Source organism: Phytophthora ramorum (genome assembly GCF_020800215.1).
Source record: "Phytophthora ramorum isolate Pr-102 chromosome Unknown Phyram_PR-102_s0004, whole genome shotgun sequence".
NCBI lineage: Eukaryota > Oomycota > Peronosporomycetes > Peronosporales > Peronosporaceae > Phytophthora > Phytophthora ramorum.
In genome coordinates, this window is record NW_027150650.1 from 376,914 (window position 1) to 399,813 (window position 22,900).

Here is a 22,900-nt window from a genome sequence, read left to right on the forward strand (position 1 = left end):
TAATACTACTGTACTGACGAAAGCGAGGATTTTATTGCCTTGATCGAGCTGTCTTGCCAACAGGACACGAACGGTTCTTTTGCATGGTGGGGGGATAGACAACAGATATGGATCTCTTGGTGGGAAGCGAAGAGAGGTCACGGCCTTGTGGGAGCTTTGCATACTTCACATCTTGGGGCAGCTCCGATTTACAGGTCATCTGTAAGCAACTCTTCTGCAGCTATCATGGCGTTGCCGTGGCGAGTTTAAAAAAACTCCTCGGTAAATCCTAAAGATGCGTAAGTACCGCACGTAATTGTAGTGAGAGGTGGTGCTGCCGTCGAAACTAATTTTCAGCTGAAGGGCATCACATGACTTTAAGTATACCGTCGACGAGGAGCTCCTCTTATTTGCGCTCAGTTGCTCGACCTACACATTACGGCCACCCTTTAAATGCTGGATATTTTGTCTCGATTCACGGATCAACGGTGCTCCGAACTAGACTACAATCTCCGCGCATAGTTCGTGATAATTTGGAAAGTAAATCCCAGACTTTTGGCATACCGTTACACTGCAAATAATCCATCCTGCTTGCAGTGGGATGCTAGCATAGCAGGAAGTGGAATTAAAGCACAAATCGAGAAATTGGCATGTGTTGCTGGCAGGCGCAAAAAGCGAGCAAGCGTATTTGCTTGAGTGCCTGTTCTGTATTTGATTTCGTGTGGCCTCTATCCTGTGGTAGAACCAAAGAATCGCTATGGCGGGGTCTGATAAACTCTGGCTGGCTCTTCACTCGTCTAATTTCTTGCAGTTTTGCAGAGAATGGTTCCGTAACCACCACCAAGAAGCGAGGAGTTGAAAGTAGCTTCAGTATGTGTATACACAAAAGGGCTGAGCATGTGCAATAGTGGAGGTTTTCTGCCAGTTATCAATATCCTTGGGCATGATGCTCGGAGCGAGATTCAAATGGTAATGAAAGTCGAATGCCAGAAATTGCAATCTCACTGCGCTCAAACTAGCACATACGCCGTCTACTATAATTTTGCACGCGCCTTCTAATCGCCCAACTGGCCTATCGCCCACAACCACTCATTAAATCTTTGCCCAGACTAAGACGTATGTTACACATCTACTGAGTTGAAGTGAACGCTAATGAGATCATCGACGTGGTGATTGGGTGCAGACACCCATCCGCCAGGTCATTCTGCCCTCATATCTTCTATTGGACAGAGGCCTAATCCTCACTGTGCTGCTTGTATTGACTAAGTGATACTGATTGCTTTTGTACTGCTTCAGGTCGTCATCTAAGAAAGTAATGCCCCTTGTTGCTGTATTTCCCATTACCGCCGCCATGGCGACAACAAAAAAGCATGGTGCCAGATTGGAGAAAGTGAAGATGGCGAGAATAATTGCAGATCGTACGCGGCGCCAAGTTCCTGGCCCCTCGCGAACTCAAATTATCTCATTTCCAGTGTCGACACTGGACACACCAAAACTCATCACTTGGCCCACTTGAGTCGGGTAATGGTCATCACTCATCTACACTCCCATTCCAATCTCCTTCAGTTCCGTTACCACCGCACCTTTGGAAGTTGAACACTTTTCATTTTCCTGTTCGAAGGCCAGGACCACTCGAACCCCCAAAGGATACCTTTTCACAACAATGCGCGTCTCCATCACCACCTCAACCCTGCTGCTCGCGTTCGTCTCAGTGGCATCCGCCCAGGAGCTCTGCGGGTCAAGCGTGAGTGAGTCCATCGTCGCCACTTTGGACAACAGCGTGCTCTTCAGCACCTGCGCGACTGCAGAAATCGGCGTCGAAACCCGCGTGTCGTCGCTCTTCGACGTGCTGCACTTCGCCGCCAAAGATTTCCTCATCTTCTGTCGAGCATCGGGTTGTCTTTCCCCAGTGCGCGAACTGGCGGACTCCATTCCTCCCAACTGCCTCATCAAGTATCACGGATCGAACCACAACTTGTCCGAAGAGGTCTCTGCGCTCCACCACGAGTGCATTGAGACAACAGACGCAGCCGACCAAGCAGCTGAAGACGACATGTCCAGATACTTCCTAGACGTTTAAAACTATTGAAATCAAGGTAAAGTAATCTGTTAAAAGACAAAACTAAGTTAATGATCTCCACTCTCCACTCTAGTCGCAGATATTTTTTTCCCTCAGCTTCTGACTATTTTTGAAGCATTTGGATTGGATGATAAACTAAATTCGTATTATCCAATCCCCACCCGTCATTTATACTCAGAATATAAACGGCAACTAGAGACGAAGTGCGCAAGGCGCCACCTTTCTTCCGACGCCATGGCTGCCGTGTGCGAGGGCCTGCTAGCCAAGCTCAACGAGCTCATGGACTTCCTGCGCTTCGCCAAGCTCCCGAACGCCGAGTTTCGCGGTGTCGTATGTGCAAGACAAACCACCTTGCGCAAATTTTCGTTAATTCTCACGTAGTTTTCGCTGCAATAGGTGACTTTCATGTTCCGGGCGTCCCCCACTGACAAGGACACAATTGCCTGCATGCGCAGCATCGATATGCGTCGAGGTGGCTCTTTTCCAATGAAAAAATACCTATTTACTACGAGAAATAGGTGGATAAATGCTGTAAAGTGCTGACCTACTTTTTGTGTGTGTTTTCGCAATGGACACTGCAGGTTTAGAGGTTGACAACACGACGCTGCACCCTCAAGACCCTTTCTTGCCAGAGGTGGCGGTGGTGTACGTGAGTCTCGCGGACTTTCTGTACATGTACTCGGGAGAGGCGACGGCCTCGGAGATCGCGGGCATGGTTATGTCCGGTCGAGTGTCGGTGCCCTGGAGCTCCTACGGCAAGCTGAAGGCCTTTGCTGAGTGCTTTGACTTCTCCACAGACAAGTGGGACGCCTACTATGCAGATTTGGCGGCGCGCGGAGTTGTGGTGGAGATCCCGCAGTGCGCACAGGCGTGCTGCAAGCAGAGCACCAAGGAGGACATTGAAGCCAATTGGCTGCTGGTGTCGGACGCCACGACCACAAACGGAGGAGGAGATTGGGAGGTCGTCTCGGACCTGCAGTGTCTGAATGTGACCAAGGAGAAGCGCGAGGAAATGGACAAGGTCTTTGATTTCACGCCACTCGAGGAGTGGCTGGCCAAGTTGTGGAACGGAAATGGAGCGAGGAACGGAGACGCGAGGCCCGCCAGATCGTTGCAGACGAACGTCAAGAACTCGCTCAGCGACCTCAAATCGATGGCCGGGAAGCTCTTCGTGTCGCTGGAGGCGTAGGTGGCAACAGCAAAAGCAAGCACCGGCGTCCATGCTGGCTTGCGTAAAGTTGTAGTATCATACCACATTGCAATCATCATGTACAAGTGGGTTATGCTGTAGCGCGTTAATGTACACAGCAGCCCGCGTGCTTACGCTGTGCCGAAGCCATTTTCACTTAGGCTTTGCGATTGCGGACAGTGTCCGACGTTGGCGCACGAGACTGCAACCTCCACTTTCAGTTGGGAATCGTCCCTAGAGCTACGCAGTAGTAGTAGCAGTACTGTGCACTGCTGGGTGTTCTGAGTGAATTGTATGCCGTTTTGACTTGCGCGGGACAACAACATGGTATGCACATGTAGGACAAGTTGCACATGCAGGATCGATAGTTTATGGCGTGCAAATCGACGTCGGCCCGAGGCTGCGACAGCGTGCCAGTAAACTCGTGTTTACGGCTGCCACCGACATGCCCGTCACAGCGTCAACGGTAACCTTGGTTGCCACCAGTCATTGCCTTGACTACATGCGTGTCCTGGCACTGCCAGTCATTGCTTGACGGGCAGCCAGCCGACTGCTCGAAAATGCAAATGAAGGTCGCTGCTGGGACAAATTAGGATGCGCCGTCGGAAGTGACTGCCCCAAACGTGCTGAAAAGCGCATCGTACAGCGCGAATGACAACCTGCACTTCACAGCAATGGACTTGCACTGCGTCTTGCAGCTTGGCCTCGCCGACCGGCAGCGACGCTCTTCAGATGGTGTTCCTCAGCCCCACGCGCGAGAGCTTCTACGTCGCCACCAATATCCAGCACTTCGGACACTTCGCCAGCCGTAATCTTGCCTTTACTATGCACTCGAGAATGTTTGCGCGCACGTGCCCGTTCAACGACATGATGATGCAGTCGTTTGGGCGTCTCCGAGCAGAGCTCATTCCGCATTTTGCCACGTGCAGCGCAAGCGACTCGAACCTCCTCCAGCCATGCGCAACCTGTTCCACCGCAGCGACAAGCGCCAGTCCTCCGGCAGCGACGACGGCGTCGAGATCAAAGAGCGTCGCAGCAGCATCTTCCGACGACACCGCGACGTCGAAGAGATCGTGGAGCTCATGCGCCCGAGGGACACCCTCGTGAGCCGCATCAGCGACAGCTCCGAGAGCCCCAAGGAACTTCGTCGACGACGACGCCGCAGTCTGCTCTAAAGCCTCCAGCCGTATTGAGCCCAATCTATTCCAGTGACACGAACGCAAGTGCTGCATTCCTCCATCCAGACGAGCACCGAAGCTCCAAAGCTAATGTAGCAGTTAACTCCATCTAATTTATCTGCCTTTCATCAACTTCTTATTTGTCTCGTGACTTCGAGTGCTGCTAGCCTAGAAACGGTGGTGAGCATACCACAACAACCTCAAGTTAGATCCACGTCGTCTTCATTGGATGATAACAGCAAAAACTCGGCCATTGCAGACTGCTAGGGTGATATCCTTCCCTGTTCCTGTCTAGTGCCTCTAGTTCTTAGTAAAGATCTGGATGTTGGTGACCGTGAAGGACGCGCTCGAGTCGTCCTTCTTCTGCTCCTCGAGGATGATGCGGAAGCTCTCGAAGAAGGGGAAGCCCGACGTGGCGTCGTGGCCGCCGGCCGTGGCGCACGAGTCCGTGGCGTCCACGCCCCAGAACAGCTCGGCGTTGTTGTAGATCTTGGACGTGACGCCGCCGCTGCCAGTGGCGACGTCGTACGTGTCCGCTCCGTTGATCTTGCCGCCCTTGGTGATGGTCGGGTTCTGGATGAGCTGGATGAACTGGCCCGTGCCGTCCGAGCCCCACACGGCGGCGATCGAGTTCTTCTCGTCGTTGGAGAACTGCGCCGTGCAGCCCGACGTCATGGGCTCCGAGTTGTCGTACCACGAGCTCTTGGAAGGGCTGGCAGGGCAGAAGCACGGGCTGCCGTTCTCCGTGGCCGGGCCCATGTGCATCGTCAGCTGGCCGTAGCTCGAGACGTCGGAAAAGCCTCCGAAGCCGGTAAAGTCGTACGCCGGGTTGTCCGCGGCGTCCTGCGTGAACATCTCGAACAGGTCGAGCTCCCCCCAGTAGGGCCAGCCGTTGCCCTTCCCAAACTGCGACTCGAGCTTGGTGTTAAGCATCCAAATGTTCGTGTCGCTCGTGCTCGTGCGCTCCCACTCGATGTACACGACCTTCTCGCCGCTCCATCCCTCGACGGTGCGGATAGGCTCGGCGCTGTTGTCCGGGTTCAGCGTGATGCCGCTGCTAGTGACCATGTCCGAGGACACGCTGGCACCGCTGGCGTACTGCCAGTTAGAAGCGTCCGTCCAGTCAAAGTCTACGGCGCTGTAGGCCAGAGCCTCGCCTGAGGAGCTCTGTGAAGCAGCCTGCGTCGACGTGGGCGTGGGCGTGGGCGTCGGCGTTGCAGAAGTAGATGCCGAACCGTCCGTTGAGTCTGCAAATGCCAAACACAATACCAAAACATTAGCTGGAGATCTCCCAGCAACCACAGTCGATGCGAACGTACTCAGCGACCATCCCTGGCCGGCCGAAGCCTCGCCAGCAACGGAGCCCGAGGTCGAGCCGGAGTTGTTGTACGAGCTCCACCCAGCGCTGGCCGAAGCAGAGCCCGAGACCGAGTCCTTGGCAGCCTGCACGGCGCCGGCGTCTGCGTCCACCTGCGTCTGCTGACCGCTCTTGGTCGCGTCGTTCGCGGCACTCGAGGAGGACACTTGGTTGTCCTTCTGCAGCCGTTATAGATAGCACAGATTAAAAGAATCCATGAGTGAAATGTCCAACAGCGTACCACCTCCATCAGAGATTCGATGACTCACCTGCGCGGACTCCGTATTGGCCGACTCACTGTCGCTCGACGTGACACCGACCGTGACGCCAATGACGACCACAGCCAGGAAGGCCAGGCCGGCGTAGATGGGCTTCTTGCGGCGCTGGAGCTTCTCCTTGAGCGAGTCCATGTCGTCCTTCTCGTCGTACGCAGCGGGCATCACGTGCACGCTCTCGTCCATGTTGCGCGTCGTGCTCACGTCCGCGTAGTCGTCCAGCGTATGCGTCATGTTGGCTCCTTTTTCCTGTCCGAGCGCTTTTGCTGTTTGGCTTCGAGTGTCTGGTATCAAGACGTCGGCCGCTCGCGTCCTGATTGAAAATGGAGACCCCCGCCCAGCCAGATAGGCGGACAACGCGTCAGGTGCGGGCTTTTACTGGTCTCGGGCCAATTTGTGGCACTCAGTCGTCGACTCGCGGCAGATGCCGGACGAGAAAACGGCGATGCACATCAAGCAGCATGTCGATGAGAGTGCGACATACTTTAATTAAGAGATCGGTGTTCAGCACGTAATTTATGCGACTGTAATTTTCACCTGCGATAGAACATGTGTACCGTGCTGTGCCCGGGAAATGGTCGATCTTTAGCGATATCTAACCTGTTATAATTGATGAAACCTATTTTGGTCCCGTCAAATTAGTCGCACCCAAATCGCTAAGAGTTCAGCGTGAAAAGAGTCCGACTCTCAAAGTGAGACCAGTGTGCGTGTGCAAGCAAGTCGACTACAGCGACTGCAATACGGAAAAGCATCAAGCATTGGCATTTGACTCTCTCCGCAGCAGCACCACACGAGATTCGAGTCGGTCTTGCAGATGCAATCTCGAATTTGTAGTCGGCGGCGTCACATGGCACTTGTTCTCCTCGACCGGGTGGCCTGCACGTCGCACAGAGCCATTTGTATCGCCACCAAGTGGTGACAGGGCCGGTCTATGGTCCCTATTGCGTTGGTTGCCAAGTTCAAGGCCGTCGTCTTGCCGGACAGCGGAAGGTCTGGTGTCTGTCCATTCACGTTGAAGTTGACTCGTCGTGTATGTCGCTGTGGCACATGCCTTGCCATCCTGGGGAGTTTATATGGGTGTGTGGTCGATGTACTCGATGAGGCTGCAGTCTGCACTGGAAGTCGTACGCTTCAGTTTGAAAAACTAAGAATTCAGTATCCTACCTATTGTCGTAGGAGACTGTGTAGCCAAGACGGCGCGAATTGGTGGCGATATGCATGTGTGTCAGCCCGTTTGAGACCTAACGTGGCGACGATCACGTTGCTTTGTGGAGCAATGGAACATGCACTGATGGACGAGAACGCTATGCTGGCCAGGGTCGACACACAAGTCGCTGCCTGTAGCTTCTGCTTGCCGGTGTACAGTGATCTCATCGTGTGTTTGAATCTAACATCATCAAGTCATGCATGTTAATCCGTGTAGCTGACAAACACACAACCTGTTCAGGTCAACAGCCAAAAATACAAAACGTCTTGAACCTCACCTTTTCGCAATATACCAAAATGGTGGGTCCCTCATTCACATGGCTCAAGCACCAGGCAGCCGCCTCGTGGCATCGCAGCCAGATTGGCCATCGAAGTGAATACTCCATCGAGCGGTTGCTGGCTTTTCGAGACTACTACGAGCGCACGTCGATCTCTCGGGTGCTAGCGATATGCGTCTTCTCACCGGTTCCTGCACTGCTCACCGCGATAGTAATTGACTGCATCCCGCTGAAATCGCCTTCAGAAGGCTGGCAAGCCAACTACGCGGTTTGGATTCGATTAACTGTGGCAATGACGACCGAAGCTCTGGGGGTGGTGTTTCAAGTGCGAGCAGTTGTTGAACCGGGGACGATCTCGATCGTGAACGCTGTCAAGATCGCACTGGGGACAGCTATTAGTACCGTACTGGTGGCCATGATGCTGGCAGCTTTGTGGAAATTCCCGACTCCTTTCGGTTATGTACTGGCCGTCACCCCGTTTGTGTTGTTTTTCTCCATCTTCACTGTTATGGCTATGAGTCCAGCGTTGACGCGGTCACCTGTACTGCGACAGCAGTTCAAGTCACAAATATGCATCGTTGCCAACCAAGGAGCTGTGGCCATTTGCTATCCGATCTTTAGCGCTATCTTCAATCGTCTGTCGAGAAACCAGCAGACCGCCTTCATTTTTGTGATGCCCATGATCAAATTTCTTGCCAAGCAGAATATTGCCAACGCAGCAGAAATTTACCGCGAATATGCCGGTCCTGTCGTAGTTTTCTCGGTGGATCTTTTCAACGTTTACTATGTTGCGATCTGCATGCAGGCATCGAAATCGATAGCTACTACCTTGGTTATCATGGCGACAGACAGTTTTCACGTTGTCCTTGCTGTTCGTGCAATTTTCCGGCGCAAAATTCGTGTCCAAACAAGTCGAGGGCCCACCGCGCCGATTATTGAACAACCAGAGAATTACCTTCATGACTTACCGGCACAAATTCGAGGGGTGTTTAAGGATTCAATGGTGTCGAATGCCTACAATCAACGTATTCGTCTCTTTGCTCCATTTCCGCTCCAAATTTCAGATGAGAGCGAAGAAGTCATGAGCGACTTGGTCAAAACCAAGAGATTTACAAGTGATAGAGTTTCAAACCGTCGGTGTTCAAGCAAAGATGCCACAAAGAGACATTCAGGCAGTGAGTCGGCTAGATCAGGTCTATCAATGCCGACCATATCTGCACTGAAGCGACATCAAATCGTCCCAGCCGACCCAACAAGATCCGACATACAAACACTTGTCGACAACAGGGAAAAGGCCATATATGACGCACTCCAAGCACTATTTCACTCTGAATACGTTCTTCTCGCCGAGTACATTGAGTTCATGGTCCCTATGCTATACGCATTTTACCTCGCGGTGATTTATCACCTACCAGTGGCAGCGTATTATCCACACACGGAATCAATGACAGCACAGAAACTAGAGGAGACGGTGACAAACGTCTTGATTTATGCTGCGCTCGAGTTCGTAGAGTTCGGCGCTCTTCTTATTGTTTTGAAGCGGAAGTTTGGGTTTTTCCCATTGTACCAGTTGGCATTCGCTTTGGAAACGCAGGCCCTCGTCCTGCAGTGTCACCTCTTCGTGTGGACTATTACGATTCTACATTTAACACTCGCGCATTATGGTACGCCGTGCCTTAGTACCGAGATTGGTACTTTGTGTCTCTCTTTTGATCGTAGTTGCTGACTTGCTGTGAGTGCACAGGCGTCGATTTCAATATTCTACTTAAGTAGCTCGTTAGACCTCTTCGGGGATGGCAGGTGAGATCCTCTTCGAGATCACGCAGGAGGATTCGATGGCAGTGGTTCCTTCCGAGCACATGCAAACAGAGTGGAGCTGTCGACCTATCGCTACAGGACGCAGTATGTGTCCGATGTGGCACCGACGGCAGCAAACTCGACAGAGAGGAGACAGTCGGCACGTTTCGCATTGCACGAAGATGCCAAGTACACTCCTCGTCGTGGATTGCGAGCTCTTGCACGTACAAAACGAAGCTGAATACGACAAATGTCTTGGTAAGTGGTGGGTGATCCACGAATCTACACAGAGCATCGTTAAAACTCACCTTTGCTGCTCTGTTCTTGGTGGCACAATGCTGGCACAATCCTGCCCAAGGGGAATTTCCTCCATCGATCAACTTGGCCGTCTGAAACCCATGAAAAGAAGTTCACGAATTCAGCAATTTGAGTTATTCTCATGGTGCTTTTCAACGTACGGATGCGGAGCTGAGCCAAAGCGTGGTGGTGGCCAATAGAGAGCTGCGTGATGAAGCTCGCGCTGGGGATGTTACTGGGCAAGTCAACTCGCCATGGCACAAATGTTGTCCGTCCGTCTGACCGACACGTTTGACCGTAGCGAGCATCGCCCCACGTAAACACTTCGCCGTCTCCTATATATATTACGCGCGTTAGAACAGCAAGTGGATGCAATCGAGCTCAGTCCAGCCAACAGACCTGTGAGTGCCGCAGAGTATCGCGATCCCGCCCCGATATCTGCGACGTGGACGTTGACGAATTCGTCCAGGAATGAAGGCATGTCAACATGGTCGGCACTGGAGGCAACTCCTAGCTGTCCCAGTTGATTGCCTCCGAACGCATACAGGAACGTCTGTGCACCAACGCTGCACAGTACTAGCGAATGATCTGCTCCAGCGGTGACCTTACTCGCTCCCAACCCTCTAAAGAAGGCGTTCTCGCAAGGAAGACACTCGTTGTTTTCGCCACCCAAACCCAAGCATCCGTGTTGCCCGCGTCCCCACACCAAGATAACTGTGCGCTGCGTGGCTAGACCTTCCTCGTGTTGCTTTGCAGACGGTGATTCGAGCGATTCATGCTGGTTTAATGGAGGTGGTCCCTCTCTTGGAACGAATACGCCAAGCACGTGACTCGTTCCTGCAGCAACATCAATCGTGACGAAGTCGTTTAGAGCTTCAATGCGCGCAGGGGAACTCGCATCCGCCACCTCGTCATGGCCTAGCTGTCCAAAGCATCCACGACCCCAAGAGAAGACAGCCCCACCCGTCGAAACTGCGACTACGAAGTGATTTCCTGCGGAGATCTTAACGATGGCGTGTCCAGCTAACCCCTCCACCAGTCTTGGAGTTCTTTCGACAACAACGATTTTGGGCGGTGCTTCAGTATCTTCCCTCTCACCATCTTCTTCTGCACGATTAGTATCGTGCTCTTGGTCTCCAATGTCTGTGTCGGTCTTGTCTTCTCCAGCGTCAAACCTTTCACTACTTGGTGAATCTTCTTGCTCCTGCTCTCCATGACCAAGCTGACCGAAGATCTGCGTCCCCCAAGAGTACAGACGGCCGTGATCTGCGTCGAAAGCAACAGTATGAGCAAATCAACACCCAAGTCTCCAACCTGTAAAACTCAATGCCCAGCTCACCATCAAGTGCGTACGCCGCGAGGTGTCCAGCTTCGATTCCGACAATATTTGCTCTGCTAGCTGGGAGCCCAACCTCTTGCATTGGAACCTCGACAGGTTTCCACATCGCGCAGCCATCTTGCTTCAAGAATAATCGTCCGGACTGGAAAATTCGGTTGTCATCTACATTTCCAGAGCACCAGACTTCACCAAAACCGCTAACACTTCCTCATACCGACACCACCTACCTGAAAGGAAGAGACTCAATCGATTCCCTGCCGATACTGCTCGAATAATCGCACGACGGAAGATTGCTACCCGCTTGATCTCCACGATGCGTCGAGTATTGTTGTGTCCTAGTGCGCCGTCAGTATACCCATACCCCCACGAAACAGGTCGCGTTTCTTGTGAAGCTTGCTGAGCTGCTCGAAACACGGTACTTGCAACCCGATACGCTTCTCCGAGCGTAGTTCCTGGAAACCAAACAGTATTTGGACCTGGAGGCGGCAATCCATCCGTTGGAGACAACCCTTTGAACGATTCTCTCTCGAGGAATGTTGCAGTCTCATGGTACTTCGGTCGACGCGCCACTCGCTTCCTCGTTTGCTGGATTGGGGTCGTCGGCCGTTGTTCTTGACCCACTGGTAGCTGTACAACCGGAGCTGGTTGCTCTGTAGTCACCGACTTGACAGCCGATCGGTGCTTGCTCTTTGCGGTCGGTGAGGCTTGAGGCATCGCGCCAGGAATCGATCACGCTGGACACGTCGCCGACCTTTCACTGCAGAGCGACACCAACGGGACGAGCATTGTCTTTATTGATATCAGTCGGCGTCTAACCACGCTGCTAGTCTGCATCGGGAGTGCTCGGCTGGATCGGAGACAGCATTTGGTGCTGCATTTCGTAGATCGGGGACAAGCCTCTCGTTCTGCGGACGTCACAGAGCAGCGTGAAGAGGCCCAAGGCACTGAAGAGAAGTTGGACCGCACCGAGGGTGAGGGCACACGTGCTGAGCAGTGAATAGTTGTCACGTGCGACTCGCATCAACTCGACACGACACCAACCGCGTCCTGGCACGGGGCAATGCTCCTCGGAAAGATCCTTCTCGCACTCGTCGATTCGACTGGAGCAGTATCTGCCCCCAACACCGTTCACTTCTTCAACCGCAGCCTTCACAGAGGAGTCCCAGGACGTGCTGGCGCTGAGGTACCCTTGGATGATGCCAACCTGGTCATATCCGCAGCACTTGAGCTCGTTCTGGACATCCTGCCATCCTGAGTTGCTCTTCAAGACCTGCATGTGCAGCCTGGAGATGACTTCGGTCTCGAAAACCTCGACCCGACCGCTTGAAAAGTCCGCTGCTTGTGCTAACGCGACAACGTGGACTAGAGATAGCGCCATCGCACCAGCGACGACCACGACAATTGCCCCGATAGCTCCTAGAATAATGAACTACAGAGGTGAAGAAGTTAGTGGTCGACATTCAAGATAGAGACCTGCTAGAGGATACGCACCATCCCGAGTGAGTAGTTGCGGTTCCCCTCCGTGACGATTTTTCGATGGTGAAGGAGCCCGTAGAGCCCCAAGCAGGACGCGATGGTGATCGCCAGTCCGCCATACGCAGCCAAGTTAAATGGGAGCGTGGGGGCCAAGTTCCCACCGTCCTTGAAGTACATCAAGTACAACACGAGGCAGGCCAAGATGAGCCCGAGTATGGTCGCCACCACGGTCCAGAAGTACAGGACAATCTCTACGAGACGCGTGAACGGGGAGTCAGCAGCGGCCTCGCTAAGCCTGCTCAGTCGTGGCACTTGACGAGGCGGCTGGGACGCACGCGGAGGAGAGAGCACTCCTCCTGCAGCAATTGGTCTCTTCAAACGAAGCTGGGGGAGGATCTGCGCGGGTGACGTGCCATTGCTGTCGCTTTGGGTCATTTTGGCAGTGCGTGCGGAGCTCTTCGCCTGCAAGTGGGCAGTTTCGTGTCCTGCTCTTGACTGGACTTCTCCTTGCCTGCCTGCAAGTCACACGTAGCTATTTTCGAGGACGCACACGAGAAGAGAACAAGACATTACCGACTGATGGAAAGCAGGCGACCAATTCTTTCGTAACGCAACCAGCCTCAGCAATACTCTAACTTCCGGGTAATAGCGACCGCATGATAGGCGCCTGTTTGCATCAAAGAGCACCACGTTAGCAAGCTGTCTCGGACCATTAGCGACCTCATGAACGTACCACAAGCGACCTGAGAGAACTCGAACTCTTCCAGGACGCCGATCTTCTTCACACGAGCGTCTTCGGCGTCCAACGGGACGCCGTTCCCTGCTGCTGGCGACCCCCACATGTAGAGGTGCCCCGAGTTCGTGCACACCGCTGTAGTGAATGTACCGCAGGAAATGCCACGAAGACCCGCGTTCGTAGGCACGGTGATTTCCTCCGGAGACAGGACGACCATGTCTTGCGCAGTAATATGCTCCACGCCTAGCTGCCCCGCAGCAGCGTCGCCCCAGCCATATAACACACCTCCACTGGTAGCAGCTAGCGTGTGGTAGCCGCCACACGCAATGGAGGTGACAACGGGTGACTCGCTTGACAGGTTTTCTCCATCGAACTCGACGTCCACGCTACTTGTCCAAGGACCTTCCAGAAGACGAGGCTCCAAGCAGTTATCTCGGTTGCCATGGCCAAGAGCGCCAGAGCTTCCGAACCCCCACGTGAAGACATCACCCTCGTCACTGAGAGCGCACGAATGGCACTCGCCCGCATCGACTGCTGTGATCCTGTAGCCCTCCATGCCGCGGACAATGAATGGCAGCTCCTCGTCTGTCTCGGCGCCATTGCCTAGCCGTCCGCCGAAGCCAGCGCCAAACGCAAACACTTTGCCCTTCTTCGTCAGAGCTAGCGTGTGCTCTCGGCCGCAAGCCACAGCGCCAACGTTCTTGAGGCTAGTCACACGCGAAGGGAACAGACTACTGCCAGTCTCTCCAGTGCCGAGACGACCAGCTTCTCCCCATCCGAAGCCAAAACAAGTCGCCGCTCGAAGTCACTGCCATCGTGTGCTCCCGACCGCAAGACACATCGACCACGCCGCCGACTTGGATGCCCTCCGCTTGGATGAGACTTGTAAAGTAGCCCACCGCCTTCGGGTCCGTGCAGCTCTCCTCCACGCCGTGTCCTAAGCGGCCACACTCGCCATGGCCAAAGGTGTACAAGTGTCGGTCATCCGTGATGAGTGCTGTATGTCGGTATCCACACGCGATCTGAACGACACGGCGCGCGGCGAGGGAACAGCAGCATGCTCACTGAAGACGCGTTCTCTGCGGTGGGCCGCAGTGCCAGCGTTGCAGCACGCTCGCCGTTGCTGATGTGAGCCTCCTCGTCCAACGACAGGCCCGAGGAGCTTCCCCAAGCCAAAGCAAGTCCTGGCACGGGTCCTTCGTCTCCGACACCTGCACGAACGCTAGTCATGCGAGTCGAGATCTCTTCGTTGTTCACAAGTGCGTCTCCTGCTACGAGCAATGAGTTGTTGGCCAATGGAGGCAAGAAGAAGCACTCGATGAACCAGAGCGCATCTCCTCGCGACGAGTACATCGACGAAGACATTGATGAATCCTCAGGGTTGAAGCTGAAAGGCGCTTGGTATTTGTCTGCCCACGACACGTCGGAGCACATACTCGTGACAGTGTTGTTGTCAACGGTGTTCCAGCTGCTAGACGGACTCAAGGGCGTTGAAGACGTCGAGGCAAACCCCATTTCGCACAGGGACGCTCGTGTCTCCGCGACAGCAACAGGATCGCGTCGCATTGCTTCAATACGGCGACAATAGGCATCGACGTTAGGCATGGCCAACATCCATGACCGCCGTGACTGCTGACGCTGGAATTGCTCTCGCAAAGAAAAGAGAGGATGCTCGTGCTCTGGTTCCTCCGTGGCAAAATCTATCGTCGAGTACTGGATGGAGTACACAGGATGAGATGACGAGCCCTTGGCGAATTGGGACGGATTGGCCGGTCGATAGAAGAATCTCAGCCACTCCAGCAGCTCATCACACTCCTCCATGGCTTTTGCCAGCTCCTGACCAGTGCCAACCAGCTCCAAACAGCGCAGAGCGAGCTTGTACTCGATCGGGAAGAGCGCCTTGCTTGAAGCCATGCGCAGGAAGGCGAAGCTGCAGTGCTCTCGAACGATAGCGGACGACTTACTATTTTCCGACGGATGGTACGAAGGAGCTGCCGCAGCTCGAAGTGCCAAGCTCAAATGTGCCCTTACAACCGTCAGGTCCTGCCACGACTGGATCGACTTCTCCAATCGAGTAAGCTGCGGATGATCCAGACTCTGTCGAAAAATCTGGGACAGTACTCGGTAGTATTGAGTCCACGTCGCCAGCTCCGTCCGCACTCCTGTCTTACTTTTGCTGGCATTTTGCAGCTCGCCGTTCAGGAACGGCAATTCGGGCTTCAGTGCCTCGTATTGCACGCGGAAGAACTGCAAATGGCTCCACAGCAAGCCTTGATCAATACGCATGGCAAGTTTTGGGTCTTCTTCTTCGTAATTGAACGTCAGGTCGTCTTCAGTCCGCAGGAAAGGCACCGACACAAATCGGTTTTCGTGCAGCTCGGGCAGGATCGATTTGGTCAATCGAGCTTGGAAAACGTGCAGCAAACTGTTGAAGAGGATGGCCGGGTTCACCTTCAAAATGTCGCGATATTTATCCAGGCAGGAGCCTGGAGAATTCACCGCTTGATTTTGTGCCTTCGTATCCATCGCAAAACTCGATGAAAACGCCCCCAGCGAATGCATGATCGGGCCGTCGATATCCCAGAACTGATCCCCAGAGCACTCCTGGATCGGGCACTGTCCGTTGGGAAGGTTCTTGTGGAAAAGACCGTGCATGATGGAGTCGATGAACTTGATCAAACGTGGCTTTCTCGACTTCCAGCGACTGGTTCTTCCCGTGTCTTCGTTCAGCATGCGGTACCGGAACAGGTTCTTGGCCAGTCGAGCCACAATCTCACTAGCTACAAGCACCTTCACGCCAAGTTGGTCTCGGTCGCTCAGGTACTGGAACACCAGGGGCAAGAAACGCATATTCACGCCGCCTTCTCGCATCGCCTGGCGCAAATGCAGCGTGTCAATGACGTACGTGCCTGCATTGCTGTCGGTCGATCCTCCCGTCCCAAGACTCTGAGCCATGGAACTCAGCGAAGACATTCGTCGGCGCAGTTGGGGTTGACTTATCGGCTCGAACTCGGAACGTTGGAGTGTAGACGACGTTAATGTCGACGAGAAGACGTCTTCAGGTCGAGGCATGGATGACATCGTGTTGGACCGAGTCAAGCGACTACGAGATGAGCTCCACTGGGACTGACTCCACGCCCTTGCGCGCCCAGTCATCCCAAATCCGGGGTTCTTGGCCTCCGGACTGTCTCCCAGAGTGACAAGCTGGGCTGCGAACTCCTTGATGTGCTGCACGAATAACTTCTTCACCCCGTCCTCATACTCCCGTGCTACTTGTATGCCTGGATCGGCGGGACGAGAACGTCCGATGTGGCTTCGAGTAAACGACGGGGTTGATGCTGCTAAGGCATAAATGGCGCTGTTCTTCTTCACGCCCTGCAGCTTCCGGACGAGCGGGTGGATATCCACATCGTGCTTCAACACAAAAGCCTCGGGCAGATCCAACTGCAGTTTGCTTTTCTCCGCGTCCACAGTGATGACAATGTTGCCTGTCAGAGGGCGATCAGTAGAATGCCTGCCAGTCTGCAGTAAAAACTCCTTGGCGGCGAAATTCTCGACAGGCGATGCTCCGTTGTCCAGCTCGTAGTACACAAGATCCAGGTATGGGATCCAGTGGGGCTTTTGTCTGCACTAGCTCCTTCACGTCGAGAGCAGTCAACATTTCAACGCGGCTGGAGCCGTCACTCACGCCGTGATCTGCGCGAATCAGTAGTCCATGCACCATCGACGAACGCAGCGAGTTCACCAGCACATTGTCGTAGCGCGGATGCACTCTTACTAACGTGGGTGCCACATTGCCTGGAAACTTGCGAACAACGAGCTCTGGTAGCTCCTGATACGGGAAATACCTCAGCATCTTGGCTTCCCGAAGCGCCATGCTCAACCCAGCAAGATCGCGGCTGTCGACCGCCGCGAGGGTCGAGCGTTCGCTCCGCAAAGGTTCGGCGATCGCTACCACGCTAACCCCACGGATCGAAAAGGCAGAAACCAGTGGGAAGGACGGCAACTTCGCCAGCACCACCCGTAGGGCGCCAGGCAGCTTCCCATTCTCCGATATGCTTTCGGAGAGGAAGAGCTCAATAAGCGAGCGGAACTTGGCAAACAGCGCCGTCTCTTTTGCCAGTCGTTTGTGTCCTTGCCAGCTCTTGGATGCGAACTCAAGGTGGATACCCGCCAGCTTCATCTCATCGACATCATCACGCCTCGTATACGCCGCCCCAACATCACTGTCATTGCCTTGATACGATGTAGCTATGGAGGAGAGGGACGACGTGGACATCGATGACAGAAATCTTGGGTGAGCTGCCTGGTTGTCTACCGCACTTTGTGAGAATTCAACCGCCCTTTGGTCGCCTCCACCGTTTAGAGCATAGTCGCTGGCAGCTCTTTCAAACGACTCAATGCGAGCAAGGCCTCGCGCATCTCGCTGCTGGACCGACGAGAAGAAATTTCTGCTAAAATCTCGGCGAACAGCTCGAACTGCATCCAAATCTAAAAATTGAGACAACAATCAGAACACGTCACAATGTACAGCATGACACTAGCACGGAACCAAGTACACGACGTACCGTATGCAGACGCAACCGTCTCTGGCGTGCAGCAAACGGTTCTCTGTCATTCTTCAGTGAGCTACAGCAACAATCAACATTAACAAACAACTCCATATCAACTGGAGTAAAGTTCTCACCGCAGACAAAAGTTCCACTCGCTGAACCAGTCCGGTCCGCCATCGCAGGCACCAGTTCCCGTCGGTCGCGCAGCTTGAGCGTCAGCATCCGCCTCAAATTAGCCATCCACGCGCGTCGACCCGCGCTGTTCTCATCTGCAGTCTCCATCATGCCACTCAGCCAACCGGGCATCTTGCAACGCTGGGAAGCCGATGGAAACTTGGGTGGGTCCGTACTGCAGCTCGAAGTAGTAATACCCGTTGGCCTGAGCGATTGTAGCTGCGAAAGTTGCCTAAAAAACATAACAAATAAACATCAACTTTGCTCGACCCCACATTTCGTATCATCAGGTCTCGCCTTGACCAGGTCCATCTCCTTGGTCTTGACCCTGTGTCGACATTTGGCAAACACAAAAACAACTCAAACATACAATACTTAAATAAAAATAGATTGGATAAAGTACCCATTCGCCTTCTCTGTAGCGTAAAAAGCCTTCAGCCGTCACCACAGCCGCTCTGCACCGAAATAAGAGCGACGAATTAGCGACGAAAGCTCAGTTTTAGGCGACGCAATGCGCACCGACTGTGCCATGCGCGCAGGATGCCGGCGTTGCGCTTCCAGATGGTACCGCTGAGTCGCGGAGGAGGCAGCTCCGCCATGATCCGCGTCGTCCGTGGCGAGAGGAAGCGGAGGCGACTTATGCGCGGCGTCGTACGGGCACGTCGTCTTTGGCGCAACTTAGGTGGCGATCAGCCAATCAACGCGGTCTGAACTTTTTGTTTGGAATGTCTGGGCTCGACTGTTGAGACCTTTGCGATCATTGCTGTGGTTTGAAGCTTCTTCGCCATTTTGATTAATGGCTTCATGGGCAAATTGAATGCGGCTACTCCTCGCCGCTTCAGGGATAAAAGAAGCAACCGCAGCAGATAATGTGCGTTGAGGAACTGTCTTTCAAAGATTCCTCCGGACTTTCTTATTGGTGAGGAAGTCCAATCTTCAGAACACCGAAACATGATGACCGACGCGCTCGAGCAGGTCAATGCACAACTCACCGCGATGATACACATTTACGCTAACCAGTGTTGAGGTTAGTTTTACTATGAATACGTAGCGTTATCGTGGCAAAAATGAAAACACGATCAATTTGTACCCCCTGGCGTATAAATAAAACCCCGTTAATGTGACCTTTGGATACTTTCAGTATCAATAATGGCTACATTCGTTACTTTGTCCGTCATATGCGGTCCACCATTTTACTGTTCCGGGGGTATAATTCACAAACTGCAACTGCCAGTGCTTCATTTCTCAACTTGCCGTCTACCCACAAGTGAATCTTCAGCATTGTCAATGCCCAGCCACAGTGAGCCCGAGACCAACCACGCCGCCAAGCGCCAGCGCCTGGAGGACCGCAACGTGCTGGCCATCAAACCGCTCGTGCCGCCCGCCTGCGTCCTGGAGGAACTGCCCGTGACGCCGGAGGTGCACGACCTGGTGGACAAGACGCGCACGGACATCTCCCGCATCCTGCACGGTCAGGACGACCGCCTCGTGGTGGTCGTGGGCCCGTGCTCCATCCACGACGTGGCTGCCGCCATGGACTACGCTGCGCGCCAGTCGCTGGCCCAGGAGCTCGACGGCGAGCTGCTGGTCATCATGCGCACGTACTTCGAGAAGCCGCGCACGACCGTCGGCTGGAAGGGACTCATCAACGACCCGGACCTGGACCAGTCCTTCCGCATCAACAAGGGCATCCGCATCGCACGCAAATTGCTGTTGGACGTGAACGCGCTGGGGCTGCCCGTGAGTTGAGTTCTTGGACACCATCTCGCCGCAGTTCACGGCCGACCTGGTGTGGGGGGCTATTGGCGCTCGCACGACCGAGTCCCAGCTGCACCGTGAGCTCACGAGTGGCCTGTCCATGCCTGTGGGCTTCAAGAACGGCACCGGCGGCAACCCCAAGGTGGCAGTGGACGCGGCCGTGGCGTCCTCACAGCCGCACAACTTCTTGGGTTTGAACGAGCACGGACTCGCGTCCATTGTGCGCACCAAGGGCAACAAGGACTGCCACGTGATTCTACGTGGAGGCTCGAGCGGCCCCAACTACGAGCAGAAGTTCATCGACGAGGCCGCCGAGATGCTCACCAAGGCCAAGCAGCCGTCCAAGATCATGGTCGACTGCTCGCACGGCAACTCCCGCAAACTGCACGCCAACCAGCCCAAGGTGGCCAGCTACCTGGCGGGGATTGTGGCGGAGGGCCACGCGAACGTGCTCGGGCTCATGATCGAGTCCAACATCGTGGAGGGCAACCAGTCGCTCGGCGACGACCCGTCCAAGCTCGTCTACGGCAAGAGCATCACGGACGCCTGCATCAACTGGGAAGACACGGTCACGGTGCTGAAGGAGCTTGCGGCTGCTGTCACCAAGCGCCGCGAGAACGCCGCCAAGTAGGCTCAGATACCTGTAATGTGCAATCCAATAGACTTGTAAACGTACGACGTCTTCAGCCATATGCATGCTCGAACCATTCGATCCAGGGGTCTAAAGAGCACAGCCAAACAGACACAAATCATGCAGTTTGCAGGCACTGACGCATTAGTTGTGCTCAACAACGTTCAAAATGTGAGCAATCACCACTGCACGCTCACTCGCCCCTGCTTCTTACGTCGACGCACTGGCATTGGCACTGTTCTACCATCGTCCCCAACTGATTGTTGCGGCCTCGGTTGAGAACGGAAGCCCCGACCGCGACCACGACCGCCTCCAGCCCGCCTATGAGCTGGTGATGCCGACGAAGCCCATCCCCACACTACCAGATTTTCACCACGTACGCTGTACCATTCCAAATGTTAGTGCAAGCTATCAGATAGCACCATAACCGCATCGCACGTACCTCACTAGTCGTGTGGTTATCCGCGAGTCGTCCTTCACGACAGCAGCAACTTTCGGCCAGACAGACTTGCAAAGCCATGCACGATCTTGCAGTGACTGCTTCTCGAACAAGTCGTCACGCAGATGGTCAGCCGGATAGAACGGGTCAGCCTTGCGCGTCCGGTCCAAGAGAAAGAAGCGCACTTCCTTGACGAACCGATCGACCAATTGGCGTTCCGTGCGATACAGGAGGAACTGTCGGTAGCCGAAGACTAACGCTGTGCCCAAGGCCACCGCCAGTGCTATTAGCTTGACATGAGAGTAGAGCTGGTGTTTGGCCCGGCATGACCACGGTACCACGCCACCACCACGACGAGCTGATTCTGGTCTTCGGTCACGAAAATGTCCTTAAGGTCGCGCAGGGCCATGTCTAGTGCTCGATTAAACACGTACTCGCGTGGAAGCGTCGACACAGCCTTGCCGAACGAGATTGAACGTGTTACGAAGACCTGTACGTCAGAAAGAAGCACCTCAATCGACGCCGTTAGGTCATTCGTGGGCTGTACATCCTCATCAGACGTAAGGAAGCCCCACAAAGAGATGTTGTCGCATGCGCTCTTAGCAGCCTTCTCAGTAACAAACTTCTGGATGCTGAGTGCAAGGTTGTCAAGGTTCTTCTGCACTTCGGGATTCTCCACACACAGTCCATATTGCAGCTCGTACGGCGGCGCACACGATATCACGGAGCCATTCAGGCAGTTGCCATACACTGGGCACGGTTGGCACACGGGCCGAGAACCACGCGCAGCCACAGCAGTAGTGCCAATAAATGGCTGTAGCGCCTTCGACCGATCAAAGTGGTCGGCGGGGTCAGCCAGTACGCAAGACCCGTCATTCGCATCGATCCATTCGCTGTCACAGAAGGGCAGGGTGGTTCCATCATCTTCTTCATGAAAGGCGCAGCCACAACCAGAACACAAAGTAGCAGTGCACCTGACACTAGCCACAGCAAAAACTGTCGCCAGTTCATGTGCATGACCTTGCTCAGACGATTAATCTTGCTCTCCGTCGTTCCTCGTCCGTCTCGGCCTCCTCATCTTCCAGCTGCGCGCGCTCTGTATCTCTATCTTCCTCCACTTCCACTTCCTCGGCTTCTTTCTCCACTACCACCGACACTCCAGTCTCACTCTCACGCTGAAACAAATTCCTTTCGACCTCTGGACTTTGTGGCGAGGTCTTTAAGCCAGCATCTTCAACCCCCCGAGGTTGTTTCTCCTTCATAGCCGAGTACTGGCTCCTCAGCTTCAGTCTTCGTCTACGCAGCGCTTCTCGGTCTCGCAGCTCACTGTCCGTCAGCGCTTCTTCCGACGGGAACCTGCGTTTAATCCTGGTGTGCTCATCCGCATGAGCGTCTGCAAGATATCATCTCCTCCACCATCTCCAGACTTCCAACGTTTCTCACCGCCGTCAAGTCCACGACGCCCTCCATACCTCCACTGCTCGTCAACGGCACAGCCCCCTGCGCTTTATGAAGGTGCCGAGACGGTGGCGTCTCCAGCAAACTCGCACCCGTCGGATTGAACTCTGACACGTACGAAACCCCTGTCACCACTGACTCAACTGCAGCAGAAGAAACATAAGGAGCTCTAGCTGTAGAACTAGTGTCAATATAGGAGGCCGAGGCTGGGGACTATGGACCGACGGGTCTGCGTAGAGCGTGAGCTGCTCCACGGCCTTCATTTTCCTCCTCTTGTGTTGCGGTTCTGCAGCTGCAGCTCTAATAGTGGGTCCTGCGCTTGTAGTAGGAGCAGCACGTCGCGTCTTGAGCTTCGGACGAGTGCTGGGGGTGAGTATAGGCGCTACAGGAGACGCAGGAGAGGTTGACGACGGCGACGCTTGGAGCTGGAGGCGGTGGTGGTCGCACTGGGGGATCTACGCTTAGTGCGAGTGCCTGGAAGGCGAATGGGGCGCTCCATGGACGGCTGTAGACGCGGACTGGGGGTGGCAACTTGTCCGCGTTGGCGGGATGGAAAATGAGACTTTGGCCAAGTCGTACTTAGAGGGGGTGATTCCACCATTTAATGGGCGATTTTATTATAAATATGGGAGGTGTTTACTGGACTTTTGCTGCCTCATAGCCTTGTAATCAATCATGAGAAATGATTATGCACCGATGG

At 54.3% G+C, this 22,900-nt stretch overlaps 7 protein-coding genes across 7 annotated transcripts; 4 read left to right on the forward strand and 3 right to left on the reverse strand.

The window, feature by feature from the left end:
* Positions 1–1,642: 1,642 nt before the first annotated feature.
* On the forward strand, positions 1,643–2,059 carry KRP23_4841 (uncharacterized protein; the record flags this gene model as incomplete). The annotated part of the gene is made up of 1 exon (XM_067889846.1): positions 1,643–2,059. The coding sequence occupies one exon, from the start codon at positions 1,643–1,645 to the stop codon at positions 2,057–2,059; it is 417 nt and encodes a 138-aa protein (XP_067746443.1).
* A 234-nt stretch (positions 2,060–2,293) lies between these two features.
* Positions 2,294–3,248, forward strand: KRP23_4842 (uncharacterized protein; the record flags this gene model as incomplete). Its single annotated transcript, XM_067889847.1, has 3 exons — positions 2,294–2,389; positions 2,456–2,531; positions 2,641–3,248. The coding sequence occupies 3 exons, from the start codon at positions 2,294–2,296 to the stop codon at positions 3,246–3,248; spliced, it is 780 nt and encodes a 259-aa protein (XP_067746444.1).
* Positions 3,249–3,980: 732 nt separating this feature from the next.
* Positions 3,981–4,423, forward strand: KRP23_4843 (uncharacterized protein; the record flags this gene model as incomplete). Its single annotated transcript, XM_067889848.1, has 2 exons — positions 3,981–4,056; positions 4,128–4,423. 2 exons carry the CDS (start codon positions 3,981–3,983, stop codon positions 4,421–4,423), a joined length of 372 nt encoding a protein of 123 aa, XP_067746445.1.
* Positions 4,424–4,726: 303 nt separating this feature from the next.
* On the reverse strand, positions 4,727–6,292 carry KRP23_4844 (uncharacterized protein; the record flags this gene model as incomplete). Its single annotated transcript, XM_067889849.1, has 3 exons — positions 4,727–5,673; positions 5,746–5,962; positions 6,053–6,292. 3 exons carry the CDS (start codon positions 6,290–6,292, stop codon positions 4,727–4,729), a joined length of 1,404 nt encoding a protein of 467 aa, XP_067746446.1.
* Positions 6,293–17,549: 11,257 nt separating this feature from the next.
* Positions 17,550–18,513, reverse strand: KRP23_4845 (uncharacterized protein; the record flags this gene model as incomplete). The annotated part of the gene is made up of 7 exons (XM_067889850.1): positions 17,550–17,678; positions 17,756–17,816; positions 17,875–17,947; positions 18,075–18,146; positions 18,212–18,242; positions 18,318–18,369; positions 18,434–18,513. The coding sequence occupies 7 exons, from the start codon at positions 18,511–18,513 to the stop codon at positions 17,550–17,552; spliced, it is 498 nt and encodes a 165-aa protein (XP_067746447.1).
* Positions 18,514–19,201: 688 nt separating this feature from the next.
* KRP23_4846 (Phospho-2-dehydro-3-deoxyheptonate aldolase, tyrosine-inhibited) lies at positions 19,202–20,303 on the forward strand (the record flags this gene model as incomplete). The annotated part of the gene is made up of 2 exons (XM_067889851.1): positions 19,202–19,654; positions 19,737–20,303. The coding sequence occupies 2 exons, from the start codon at positions 19,202–19,204 to the stop codon at positions 20,301–20,303; spliced, it is 1,020 nt and encodes a 339-aa protein (XP_067746448.1).
* A 179-nt stretch (positions 20,304–20,482) lies between these two features.
* On the reverse strand, positions 20,483–21,151 carry KRP23_4847 (uncharacterized protein; the record flags this gene model as incomplete). The annotated part of the gene is made up of 3 exons (XM_067889852.1): positions 20,483–20,684; positions 20,746–21,001; positions 21,073–21,151. 3 exons carry the CDS (start codon positions 21,149–21,151, stop codon positions 20,483–20,485), a joined length of 537 nt encoding a protein of 178 aa, XP_067746449.1.
* Positions 21,152–22,900: the final 1,749 nt, after the last annotated feature.